At 53.3% G+C, this 13429-nt stretch overlaps 3 protein-coding genes across 3 annotated transcripts; 1 reads left to right on the top strand and 2 right to left on the bottom strand.

Moving 5' to 3' along the window:
* Positions 1-146: 146 nt before the first annotated feature.
* On the bottom strand, positions 147-1044 carry A1O7_01360 (uncharacterized protein; the record flags this gene model as incomplete). The annotated part of the gene is made up of 3 exons (XM_007755398.1): positions 147-278; positions 332-948; positions 999-1044. 3 exons carry the CDS (start codon positions 1042-1044, stop codon positions 147-149), a joined length of 795 nt encoding a protein of 264 aa, XP_007753588.1.
* Positions 1045-2258: 1214 nt separating this feature from the next.
* On the top strand, positions 2259-6141 carry A1O7_01361 (histone-lysine N-methyltransferase SETD1; the record flags this gene model as incomplete). The annotated part of the gene is made up of 2 exons (XM_007755399.1): positions 2259-5985; positions 6032-6141. 2 exons carry the CDS (start codon positions 2259-2261, stop codon positions 6139-6141), a joined length of 3837 nt encoding a protein of 1278 aa, XP_007753589.1.
* Positions 6142-7175: 1034 nt separating this feature from the next.
* On the bottom strand, positions 7176-7616 carry A1O7_01362 (uncharacterized protein; the record flags this gene model as incomplete). Its single annotated transcript, XM_007755400.1, has 1 exon — positions 7176-7616. One exon carries the CDS (start codon positions 7614-7616, stop codon positions 7176-7178), a length of 441 nt encoding a protein of 146 aa, XP_007753590.1.
* Between the last annotated feature and the right edge of the window lie 5813 nt (positions 7617-13429).

The raw sequence follows: 13429 nt of genomic DNA on the forward strand, positions 1-13429 counted from the left end.
CCACTTTGGGATAGGGGCTACGAGTCAATGGTCCATATGTTCATCACGCCCTACGACTCGTACAATTCCTCGTGACATATTCTATTCTCGTCGAGCATAAACTAATCATTCGGCTTTATGGTACGTCGCACATAGGCCGTGGTACTTTATGGACCACCACCCATGGCTTTGACCATGTTGGCAAAAATCTCCTGGCGCTTGGTCTCGAAGGCTTCGAATGCTTTTTCGGCTGTCCCGACCGGGACTTGCTCCTTACCACTTGCAAGTCCAGCATAGGCCTAGGGTGCTAGATCAGCCGTGCGAAAGCCTCGTCGGACGGAAAAGAACATACCTTGTCGATGAATTCATCAAGAGGCATCCCGATCTGTCGACCATTCTTGATATCGGGTTGATGCTTCTCATCATGAAGTTCTGTCTGCACTGCGGGAGGAAACAGCTCGACCACCTTGATATTCGATCCCTTCAGCTGTTCACGAAGACACAGGACAAACTGGTGCGTTGCCGCTTTCGAGGCACAGTAGTTGCTGCAACGAGTTATGGGAACCATGGCCAGTCCGGAGGTAACGTAGATAAGTGCGCTTTCTTTGCCTTCTTTGCCCTTTTTCTGGAACAGGGGAAGGAAAGCCTTGGTCAGCGCCAGATGAGAGATGTAGTTGGTTGTCATTTCAAGGTTGAGAGTGTCGATATCTATCGAATCGGGGTCGCTGAAGTCCGTCCTTCTCTGAATGCCCGAGTTGAAGAGGATGCAGTCGACATCCGAGTGAGTACTGGTGATGTTCTCAGCAAAGTGCGGGATGGATTCGAGCTTGGTGATGTCGAAAGGTACGGCTTGGATCTTCTCATGGCCGTATTCCTCCACCAGCTTCTGCAGGTTCTCTTTACGACGAGCGACAGCGATCACAAACGAACCATCATCGATGAGTCTCCTGACGAGAGCCTCACCAATGCCTGTGTGTGTCAGTCCTTTGGTGTAGGTAAACTCGGATCATCATACATACCGCTGCTGGCCCCTATCACAACGACTTTCTTGTACGGGAATGGCATGTTGGCTAGTCAAAGAAAAGCAGTCTGCGAGCAGGCGAATCCGATGAAGCTCGTTCCTTGAAGAGCACTGTGATTACGCGAGGGAAGTCACGCACAGCAGCTGGTGGGCGCAGCTCCCTATAACACTTACCTGGTCCCAGTCTGCCAGATACGTTGACATCATTACACGCACCAATTGGAAAATTCCAACTGGAATCCATGATGCGCCTTGGGTGCAACTGCCGAAGTGGCCTACTTACTGGTGGGACAGGGCGAATCTAACAGAATTACGATCAATAAATCTTCCTACTGCCTCGTGTCGCAATCGTGTATGTGTACAACACCCTTTGGGACGTCTTGACTCGGCCATGCGTTTCCACGCTAAGAGGAAGGTCACGTGGCAGCGGCCTTTGGCCGGGCGCAGGCAAGTACCTTCGGGGGCCAAGGCCAAATATGTGCGACGAAAGCTCCTTTAAAGTGATGCGACATCGATTGCAATGTCGCGACGGTAGAGCGATCGCTTGAACTTTGGGTCAGGGTCGGGCGGATCCAGAAGTCTCGGAACCGAGTAGGCAAGGAACGGAGTGAGCCAGGTGCTCTATGGGTGTCATTCAGTCCAGCCTTGTGGGATAGGCCTCGTGTCTGCTGCCTAGCATACTGCTCTTGATCAATGCATTGTTATTGTGGAGTGCCACACAAACCGTCGGTTTGGAATGTGTCTGCTGTTTGCGAGAATGTTCAGCGCAGGCACGCACTGCAAGCACCTCAGCTGCGCTTTTTCAGGATTCGCTTCAAGTTGACCGTGTCGATCTGCGTGCCGAGTCTCTAAACCTAATGTGGACTGGCGTCCCCTTGAACCTCGCTCACAGTGCAGACGCTTGCTTGCAAGTTCCAGTGCAGGGTGCAGGCACAGGCGCTACAACCCTCACGTACGCCTGGATTGTGTTTCTCTTCCATTGCCATCCCAGATACTGTCACCCTCAGTTCGCCTTGAAACACCTCTGTGCCAACTACTGGGAGGGTTTTCAGTGCACCAAACGCCGACTTCGTCGACTGCGCCATCTGGCCAAATCGGCCCCCTTCCGACTTGATCCCACCGACGCGTTGAAACTTCCAGCCACATCACGGTCAACACTCCCTCTGCGCTGCATGCCTACACACTTTCATACTCTCACAAACATATTGAGGAGGGTGCTTGAGAAGATGAGCGCGCAGCTGGCGTCGTAACCGAGGACATGTCGCGCCCGCAGGGCACCTCCTCTCATTCCAAACTCGCTGATTTCTTTCCTACCGCACCCAGTGTCATCCAGCAGCGAAAATCCTCAAAGCTGCCTGACCTCGACAAACCCAAATCGCGCCGTCCTGATGAGCGCGCCGAAGATGCCAACGCCAAAGAGAACCATCTTCGGCACGCGCTGAACTCGTCGTCGATCACACCGCATCCGCCCTCACCCGCTAAACAGCACCAACCGACAAAGATCGAGGACACCGAACACTACTCCGGCGACCTTCTCAATGGTGTTGGCTCCGCGAGCTCGTCCAGCACCGCTTCATCGGTCTTCAGCGCAGCTCTCGCAAATGCAGCCATGCCTGGCGCAAATCATCTCAACCTCAGCACTCTGACACCCCTCACAAGCTCCGACTCTCCTCCAAATGGTAAACTCATAAGTCCACCTGGTGATTCTGGCTCTCACACTGCAATGGATAGCAGCAAACCTGCCTCCTGCCTGCATCAAGGTTCTATGACCCCTCTCCATACTCCTCCTACCCATCGACGAACCGCCCGGGACTCCAATGCCGATGTCAAAGGGACCAAATGCACCTACGATCCGGAACTGGACAAAACACTCAGTTCGAAAGACAAGCGCAAGCTGAAGCCTCAGTTCTTAGAGTTTGGTACGAAGCCCGAAGATAACTTCCAGCCACCGGACCCCCGATTATCCATCCCAAATTATACAAAAGCTGTGGTGGGAAAGGGCAAAGCAAAATTTCGACCTGCACCATACAATCTAAAATCATGGGTCCCAGACGCTACGACTGCGGTTGCGTTGCCTCCGGCTACCACCGTCGTGGTCACTGGCTTTGACCCTATGGCCCCTCTTTCGCAGATCAACGCATTGTTTTCGAGCTTCGGTGAGATAGAAGATTTGGATAACAAGACAGACCCGGTTACCGGGAGGTTTCTGGGCATCTGCAGCATAGCATATCGAGACTGCGCCTCCTTCCAGGGCGGAGGTCCTATATCTGCCGTCCTGGCTGCCAAGACAGCATACCTGGAGGGGAAACGTGGACAAAGGATAGGGCTCAAGACGGTCCAGATCGTGATTGATAGGGATGGCTCGGTCACGGAAAGAATGGTGGAAAAGGCGATTGCGCTGCACCGGAAAGAGAGTGGCTTTACAAATCAGTCGCGCGTACAACCTTCCCCTTCTCCGGCATCGACACCAGCCGCAGTGCCATCGCCTGCTGGCTTCGCAAAATCTACGGGACCGCCACCTACTGCACCAAAAGGTCCTTCAGGCAAGCCTTCCCTACGACCGCAGTCCACGTTTTCGAGCCCGTTCCCCATTCCTGCGAAACCAGAGAGGCCTAGCAAGTTGGCAGCGGCTCCTGCGATGGGTACGGCGACCACCACATCCGCAGCTACCCTCGTCGAGACTACGCCTATCGCCGAGACACTGAAAGTACCCTACATCTTCATTGCGCATTGTTATGTACCTGTCATGACAACCACCATACCGCATCTGAAAAAGAGATTGAGGATGTACGATTGGCGGGAAGTCCGATGCGACGAAACCGGCTACTTTATTACCTTTGAGCAATCACGGAATGGACAAATGGAGGCAAAGAAGGTCTTCCACGGCTGTCACATGCAGCCGTTGTTTACCTATGTGATGAATCTAGAACTACATCTCAATGGCAACCACAAAGCAATCAGTGCGACGGACCCTGCGCCTCTGGCCACAACGGTCACACCGACCGGGCCAGTGGATTTTGTGTATTCAAAACAAGCCTACAGATTGAGAAAGGAGCACGACCTTGATCTTGAGGAAGAAAAACGCCAACGCGCCAGAGACCTCGATCCCTCAAGGGCTGTGGTGCAACTTGTCATCCAGGAGTTAAGGGATAAGCTGCTCGAAGATGTGAAAACACGGATCGCTGCTCCCATTCTGTACAATTATCTGGATCCTGGCAGGCATGCCGAGAGGCGGAAGGCGCTTGGTCTAGATGATCCTGAAGGCACGCGGAGATCGGCCTATGGTGCTGAAGGCTCTCAGACACCAGACTCGCGCATGGGCGTCGGCCGACAACCCCTTGGAAGTAAGAACCTTAACATTCTTTCTTTGCCGAAAATTGGCAAGAGGCCAGGTGCTGGTGGTTTGATTGGATATCGTGATGAGAGAAAGAAAGCTCCTCCTCGGCAGAATGTCAGGTCCCTCTTCCATCAGCTATCTCAGTTCCACGAAGAGGAAGATTCAGAGGACGAGGGCAGGACGTCTGGTACTCGAGATACCGAAGATCTCGAAAGCCGTCCTCCGAGCCGCATGAGTATGACCTCCGTATCCGACGATGACGACGAGCTTTTGCGCAAGGCGACCAAACGCCGACTCCATGCTCGAGAAGAATCGGAGATGGGTGATAGCGTCATCAAGGATGAACTTGACGCGTCAAGACAAACTGCAGAAGACCTTATCATTGCCAAGCTGGAGAGGAACATATATGAGATGTCTCCCTCCTCCAGGAAGCGGAAGAGGCTGGTCAAAGAGCTGGAAGCTCGAAAACGCCAGAAAGCAGATGACGAATTGTTTGGCGTAGGTCAGAACGAGTTCGAGCGCGAGCAGTCCGAGGATGTCAAAGTTGAGACTCCTGTTGAAGCCACGCCAGACCCTGAGCCAGATGCCATCAAAGTCAAGAAGCCGAAGCCTAAAAAGAAAACCAAGAAGCAGATTCGGGAAGAGCAAGAAGCACTTCGACAGGCACAGGCCGAAGCTGAAGCCGCCGAGGTGGTGGATAATGTCCTGGAATATGCTGAAGAGGAAGAGGCACTCGCCGAAGCGGCGGAGTGGCGGCCAGAAGTGGAATGGGGCGTATCGGCTGAAGAACCTCTGCCTACTGTGGACGACGACGAAGATATCGTTCCTGACCTTCGGGGTTGGCAGGCCAGTCTTTTCGACGCGGAAGATCTTGAGTATCTGGCAGCCGCCATGAAATCGAAGAAGCCTATGGACATTGGTGACCCAATGGCGTGGGCCTGGAAACAGGAGCGGATACGTAATCTCAGGTCCGGGGCTCAACCAGGAGCCCTTAGGACGGACCCTGTTATTGGTGGTTACTATGTTCCCAACCAATCGGGCTCGGCAAGAACGGAGCCTATCAAAAAGATCCTGGAGTCTGAAAAGTCGAAATACCTGCCTCATCGCATCAAAGTTCAGAAAGCAAGGGAGAAAAGAGAAGCCGAAGCGAAGAAAGACCCTGGCAAGGCACCTGTGGTGGAACTGCCCAAAGCTTCTTCCCGGGGTAAACGTGCCGATGATCGGCGGACGGTCAAGGATCTGGATAGACAGCGCGAGATGCTGCAGAGTATGGGTGAAGACGCCGACGTTTTGCGCTTCAATCAGCTTCAGAAGCGCAAGAAACCGGTCAAGTTTGCGCGGTCTGCCATCCACAACTGGGGACTGTACTCTCTGGAGCGCATTCAGGCCAGCGAGATGATCATTGAGTACGTCGGGGAGAAGATTCGACAAGAAATCGCCGATCTGCGCGAGATCAAGTACACCGAGAGCGGCATCGGTAGCAGTTATCTCTTCCGTATCGATGAAGGGACCGTGGTGGATGCAACCAAGAAGGGCGGTATTGCAAGGTTTATCAACCACAGCTGTTCGCCTAATTGCACCGCCAAAATCATTCGGGTTGGTGGCACGAAACGAATCGTCATTTACGCTCTGAGAGATATCGAGAAAGGTGAGGCTCAGCATCTCGCACATGAAAGGAAGGAGACTAACAAGAGTTGCAGATGAAGAACTGACGTACGACTATAAATTCGAGCGCGAGCTTGGCAGTGACGACCGTATTCCCTGTCTCTGTGGCTCGACCGTCTGCAAAGGATTCCTCAATTGACGAACAGGAGTCCAAGTATCCGTGGCGTTTTTCAGTTCCCCATGTTCCTAGCATTGCGAAGGCATATGGATGGATTCTGGGTAGGCGTTCTTGCTTTTATAGCACCATGGAGGTTGGCATGAACATTCAACAAAAAGCACGCTGCACACCGGGCAAGTCTGGAGTGGGAGAAGGCCAGCACCAGCGAACGGCTGCCGACGGTCGAATTGACGGCGACGATCTTAATGGGGTTTAACTCAACTCAGGTACCCGAGCATTACGGACAGGGAGGGGAATTGACGCCGAATTGACGAACGCTGGGGCAGCCATGTTTCTCTATTGTATAATCCGGCCATTCTACGGCGACGGCGACTGCAAGTGCAGCAGCGCAGCCCAGCGCTTTGTGGGTAGGCTTCCTGGTGAGGTCTCTTGCGTCGGGCGCTTTGCGAGGCAGCTTTGCTCTGCGTGCTTGCGCGTACATAGATATTTTATCATGTCCTACTAGATCCGGGTGGGATTTGGACGATTACATCCCATGCTCCTCCGCCAGTCAACATCCGACACACCAGAGGAGATCTCCTGCTGCCGGACTTGGTTCTCCCTCCATGTTCATTAGTCACCGCTTTGCTGATGTCGGCCACGATCCTTCCTGGTGTCCATCAGCTCTCTGAGCCAGGGACGTTCGCCTGACACCAACCCTTCTCCGTCTCGAGCTACCTCAAGCCGCCGGGTACATGCTTTGTCCGGTGATGCTCAATACCATACAATCAAGCAGTGCTCGGCCATGGATTTTTCGAGTACCGTGGCGCGGACAGGCAAGAGCCCTACTAATCCATTCATAGAGGGTGTCTTCCCGAGCATGACTGTCCAGCAGACCGACCGAGTGTCAGCCAGCGCGAACGCGCGCACTCATCTTGTCCTGTCCATTTGTTCTGTTTACCCATAGCTCGTGACAATGGGTCTTCGTTTCGTTTCCTCGTTCATGCGTTCCTAGAATCGTCCTGCGTGCCTGTGATCGTGATGTGCTCTCCCGAAGCATATGCTCGACTGCCCTCTCACACCAAGTGCGCCGGTAACAAGAAATTAGCCACCCCTTCTTTAATAGGGTATTCGAACCCGCAGTTCCCGCAGACGAGTTTGCCCTCCACGACGCCCGTCTCCAGCAGCAGAGCATGCAGTTTTCTCAGCACCTCCTCGTCGACCTCGACCTCTTTATCGACGTCCATCCCCGTTCCCTCCGCCTGTTCCGCGTTGTTGTCGTTGTCGTCGTCAAGTGGATTCCGATCGGGGAGCATGCTCGCCACACCTAGTTCCGCGACCGTCGTGGTCAAGGCTTCCCAGTTCACGCGGGGTAGGATGTTGCGGATGAAGAGGGGGTTGAAGTCTATGTCGGTGCGTTCTAGCGTGGCGTCGCGGAAATGTAAAGGGAAGGACGAGGACGAGGACTTGCACGCTTTGACGGCGCAGGTGAGGAAGTTGGTGGTTAGGAGTTTCATTTTGAGCGTTCCTGAAACGCGGTCCAGTGGTATGGCGGTCTATCGATAGGATGGCGTCTACGGGGTGAATGAGAAGCGGTGGTGAGTTGTTTATGCACAGGTGAATGGTGGCAGAGTGAAGTTTCCTTCGAAGACGGACATTAACTTCACCTCGGTCTTCGTCTTGGTCTTTCGAAAGTTCGATATGCCAAGATTTCCGCATCACAGGGCCAGACCTATCGAGTTGCGGCACGGTCTACGGAGTACGAGGCACAAGGGCCGCAGAAATACGCGAGTATGCGATACACCGACTATATACTCTGTCGGGACGTGATGACGAGCAGAGCAGACGAGACGCCCGACAGCCACGACAAGGCTACATGAATCGACTCATACTGTGTAGAGCGTACAGCAGACCTAATCGGAGACCAGAGACCACGACCATCAGCCGTCTCCTGTTTACCATATAGCGTTAAAGTCTTGAAGCTCTTCTACGGAACACTATCGTGTTCGATGACAAAAAGGGAAATGTCCGGCACGCAGGTGACTTCTCATCCACAGCAGGCCTCTCCGAAGAGATAAACCTGCATTGAAAGTGAAGTCTAAAAAGTGCCTTCGTTGCAATCGTTCTAGATCGCCAATATGACCTACCAGCCCATGGTTGCACAGAGCAAGGAATTGGCGGTTGATTAATGCGTTCATGTCATGATTTTTCATGAAGTGTGAAGAAAGAGAAAGGGAAAAAAAATTGTTGGCCGGAGTGTGAGAGGATGTGGAGGTTTTGATGGCCGGAACCGAGCTAGTGTGGATGCGGAATGGTGTGGAGGCGGGCTTGGCGCAGGCCGAACATCGTCAAGCTCGAGATTTCCGTCTTGATTTCTTTTTCTTGAGCAATTGTTCCTGCACGCACTCAGGTCTGTACCGCTGGGAAGCTGGGCTCCAGACATGGGATTTCCCTTGAATAACAGCCGCAATCTGCAACATGCATCTGCGGAATATGAGTCAAAGAAGTCATTTGCTAGGTGTCTGTTATTGTCAAAGATCTCTTGACTCGATGGCTGCAAGCCGGAGCTGAGAAATCCGGGCTACATACAAAGTACTGCCTGGTCAAGCTGATTTTGCTGCTCCCAAGCACGCAAGGTTCGGTTCTTCAGAACGAGACGAGTCCCTTGAGCAGCAACCTCCTCGGCTACCCACCAAACACTCGAAGTCTTATTCCATCAAGGTGAACACCGTACGTGACCTACGAACCAACCACACTTGGAAGCATCTTGACCCTTTATCTCCATGGACAAGAAGTGGATCCAGGGGCAACTGTCCAGGTTGTCCAACAACGCAAGTGGCACAGCGAAATTTGGCTTTTAGCAGGGCCTTGTCTACTCCACCCTGTTCCCTCTGGTCCTGGTGAGGAAGCAGGACTATTTATATGACAGACATTTTGATAGCGCTTGTTTTACTATGCTGACGGCAGAGGAGAGTGAAGCGGGTACAGTATCGTCCTTCGAGGACATAATGCCCTTAGCATGCGCGAGATCATGGTACTTCGGCCCTTCACACACGGTTATGATAGGCATTGACCAAATGCGACGTACTGTACAAGGACTACGAAGAGGGCGAAGGGCATCTTGGTACAACTTGCTTCCCATTGGATGGCTGTAGAGTCTTTCTTTTCCGGTGCTTCCCAGCCGGCTTTGTTGCCTTCACTTTCACAGCCATCCATGACTCTCGAACCTCTATGTTTTCGCGGCACCTCTCATGCTTGCCTCGTCTGAGTCTTTCCGGCTCTGCTGTTCCTCTTCTGGGGACGCTTCCTACAGCTCTATATGGGTCATGCACCAGATTGCCAGCCTCATCACGGTAAGGTATACAGACATACTGCGCTCTACACCTCGATGCCTCTTTCCAACCTCTCAGCGCACACCACAATCGCCTCCAATGCCCGCTCGATCCGGAATGTATAGCAGTGGAGTTGCGCTAGTATCTTTATTATTCCACATCTCGCCGGATATGCGCAGTTTCGAAGCGTAAGGCTGGCACCTCACCTGCCCTCATTCATGAGAGTTGGTGTCGCGCGCTACAACGTACGTGGCACAATGCTTGCAGAAAGCGAGCGATGGGACATGATAATTGGATGCCAGCAGTTGTACTGTAAAGATGTCTTTGGTGGAAGTGCCCTGGATGGTGCAAGGTCGGCTCTAGACTCCGCAAGCCACATCTCCGTCTGCTGCCCAAACACCACAAATGCCTCGTAACTGCGGGGTCGAGTATCACCTTCGCCTACCTCTGTTTTTCGAGATACGCGCGAAGCGCTCTAGCGGTATGCGCGCCCGGGTTGAACCTGCAACGAGAAGTGAAGTGCTCCAGTGGCCGTTTGCTCATGTGGTTGTTGTAGTGGGTCAGTCGTCCTTGATTGGGCTTTCAAGGGCGGGGGGGAGGGTTGTGGATCACTTTCACCGTACCTCTCTCTTTCGAGATACCCGCGCAGCGCTCTGGGACCCTCTACGCCTCGCCTGAACCTGCAAAGAGCCATAATGCTCAGCGGGCCCCTTGCCCACTTGCGTTTGCTGTAAAGGGCTGGTCGTCCGTGATTGGCCTCCCAACGGGGTTTGTGGATCACCTTTGCCTACACCTCTCTTTCGAGATTCCCGCGAAGCGCTTTGACCGCATCTGCGCCTCGCCTGAACCCTGCAAAGAACGAAATGCTCAGCGGCCCTTTTGCCCATCACGATCGTTGTATTGGCTTCGTATTCGTTGATCGGATGCTGCCCAAGGGGCTTTTACTGTTTGCCTTCCGCGGACTCATCACATTTATCGTAGCGGGGTGGTTATCCTTTATCGGACACTTCAAAGGGCGGGTGAACAGGGACGGGGGTTGTTCTGGTCGCTTGCCAGCCCATGCAAGCCTCCCTCGGGGCCCCCAGCGCATCAGACCTTATGTCCCAGAGTCTCAAGTGACACGAGGGGTGGATGAGAGCGCCAGTACAGCCTGACAGCGTGATAACCTTAGATTTGTCACCATTCGCATACGAGCACGGTATCCCTGCGTTTCTGACATCGCCGTCCCGGGGTCTGCGTCCGAAAGCAGCTCTCAAGCCGAAGCATTGACCTGGCGGTTGAGCAAAGTCAGCACATCTTCGCATGAAGGTCGACCTTATTTGGTGAGCAGCACGTTGACTTTGTCAAGGAGAGTACCATGGCCTCTGGGGATCGCCCAAAAGACTGGTGGGAGTCCGAGCACTCTATACCGGATAGAGGACCTCTTAGCCTGTAGACTTGTTATGATACTGGGGGGCTGCCGGGTTCATGGCACGCATGCATCCCGCGCACAGTCCAGTATTGTGATTCAGAATGTGTTGATGTCCAAACGCATCATATGCAATCCTAAGCGAGCATCCAGGCCGGTGTGGGTTCTATACGAGAAAAAACGCCTACGTAGCTGTGGTAGGGACTTGTGCACCTAAGGTCGGTCAGTGCCCATTGCGCCGCTTACTTAACACGCAGAGGGCCTGGGACACCCGGTCCCAGGCTCTGGTGAACGCGGAGCGCCGACACCAGCATGACGTTCCTCGTCCAGTGCGTTGCTTGCTTGTGCGGGCTCTGGAGGCCCCTGATGATGCTCAAGCAGAGCCATACAGTCGCTGTGTCTTCTTCTCCCAGCTCAAGCAGCACCTCTTCTCGGCCCTGGTGTGGTATATAAAGCGTGCGTCTCCTATCTCTCGCTCGTCTTCTCCTTCTTCTTCTCTGCTATCTCCTCACCTTCGCTGCGAAGTATCTGAACCCCTCGATCCCCTTGACCACAAGAATCTATTGTGGCGGACATATATCCCATCTCATCATGGCATGCAATGCGACAACCATGCCCGAGCTTGGTGAGTTAGCAATCGCTTTCCAATTGCTTTTCGTTCATTCCCAATCTCGATGATGCGTATGGTGCTTCTTCAACACTGTCGCTTGCTGATGCCAATCTCTCTCAGCGGCACCCCACAGCCCAGCTCACCTCGACTATCCGATGCAACAATATTTGGCCAGTCCCTCGCGCAATGACCCGTACGTACCTGGTGTAAGAAGCCGCAACCACCTCACGCACCTCATCACCACGCTTGACATCCACTTGACCGCACTGTCGGGAGAGTCCGCCGGCGGTCCTGCCACTTCGGCGAGGTTGTAAGCCACAGTAGGTGGACTGAAGGGGGTATGTCGCATTTCTCTTTGCATCCTCCAGTATTCATTCGCAATTATTCTCAGCATCGAGAAACTGATGTTCCTTGAGCCAAGACACGTTCTATGAGTGTGGTGAATGGTGTTTGTGGTGGGCATCCTCAACCATCATCCACCACGACGATGGAAGAGCCTTCCCAATGCATTTTTCCACGCTGCACTCGATCAGGCAGGCCACTTTGTGAAAGAATTATTCTCGAGCACTTAATAGGATCTAGTGCATTGCGGATATGTCGATGGTACAGTAGAATCTCGACAATGTCGAATTCAATAAATGGGTCGATGGTCGGCCTCTTGGGACGCGTGGGAAAGGAAGCTTGGTTTGTGGTGCGTGCGGAGTGCCGACTGGCTGGCGGCGAATTGTGCCACTTCGGGACTCCTCACGCCAAGCATCAGCATGCACATCACGTGATGCTCCGGCTGGTGTTGCAGTCAAAGGTAGTGGCGGCACCTCTTTATGGAAATGATGAGTTTCTTATGAGAACAATGCATCCGAATGACCGTGATGGTAGCTTTCACTTTCGGCACTTCGGAGGGTTAGGTGGTGGCTGATTATGAAGACAGTGGCCCGAATGGAACTTTTGTGAATGCCTACGAAAGGCAGCTCGGGTCCTGCAAGGCAGATTGGCGGCTGCAGCATCGTCGGATATCAATTCCGTGATGCACCACTTTCAGGGACTTTCAGAGCCTCACTGCAACTTTTGCAACTTAGCCGAAGGCCTCGGCTGCTGCACTCCGAGCAGTATCGATCACATGCAGCTCATAGGTAGTTGTGAATACTAACGGAGTATTTCGTACTCCATCGCGCGATAACATGCAACAACAATGTCGGAGCATCTTTGCCTTCATTCGACCATCCTGTCCTTCTTTTCCGCTCTCAAAGGTGAGCTTGAGCCGTTCCGCTATGCACCAATCTTGGACCAGCGCGTTCGTCATGGCAAGCGTGACGAACGTGCTGTTGATCTCGTGGTGGAAGCGTCAATATATGTGCAGCTTCTCATGTATCCTGGCTAACCGAAAACAGATCCAGGACGATTGACTCCCGTGCATCTGGGCGATTGCTGTTTCGGAGGAATTTGTTCTCGTCCTTTGCGCCCGTTACCGCTCCAGCGTCTTTCCATCGTGACGTCCGCCCTACCGTGCTCTACTCGTTCTTAACAGCGATTACCTATGGTTCGCCGTTGCGAGTGTCAATAATATCAAAATACGGTGGGTGTAATCTGTGGTGGGTTTGCCGCGGGTTCTGCGCGCAGAGTCCTGTACCGACTATAAAACCACAAGTTGTGAGATTCAGGCTTCAGGCCAGACGATGGCGAGGAAATGCGATCAGTAGCCTTTCGATGGCTTCTGGGACGCGGAGTGCGCGACTGTCAATGACGAGCAACACCTGTCTCCATCGACGATGTCATCTCAGTTTAGCATGCCCTCGTGTCATTATCCGATATCCTTCTCGAGCGTTTAATGGAGCGACACAGCCAGGTCCGACGCCTCCCCATTCCCTGCGAGACACCGATCAAATTTGGAGGAGGTCATCGGGCTTCAAGAGCAACAGGACAGATCGCTTTTCTCGGGATCTGGAAATGTTTCTTGTTGAGGGACATACAGGTGACTGCGGA

This window comes from Cladophialophora yegresii (genome assembly GCF_000585515.1).
Source record: "Cladophialophora yegresii CBS 114405 chromosome Unknown aczIN-supercont1.1, whole genome shotgun sequence".
In the NCBI taxonomy this organism is placed as follows: domain Eukaryota; kingdom Fungi; phylum Ascomycota; class Eurotiomycetes; order Chaetothyriales; family Herpotrichiellaceae; genus Cladophialophora; species Cladophialophora yegresii.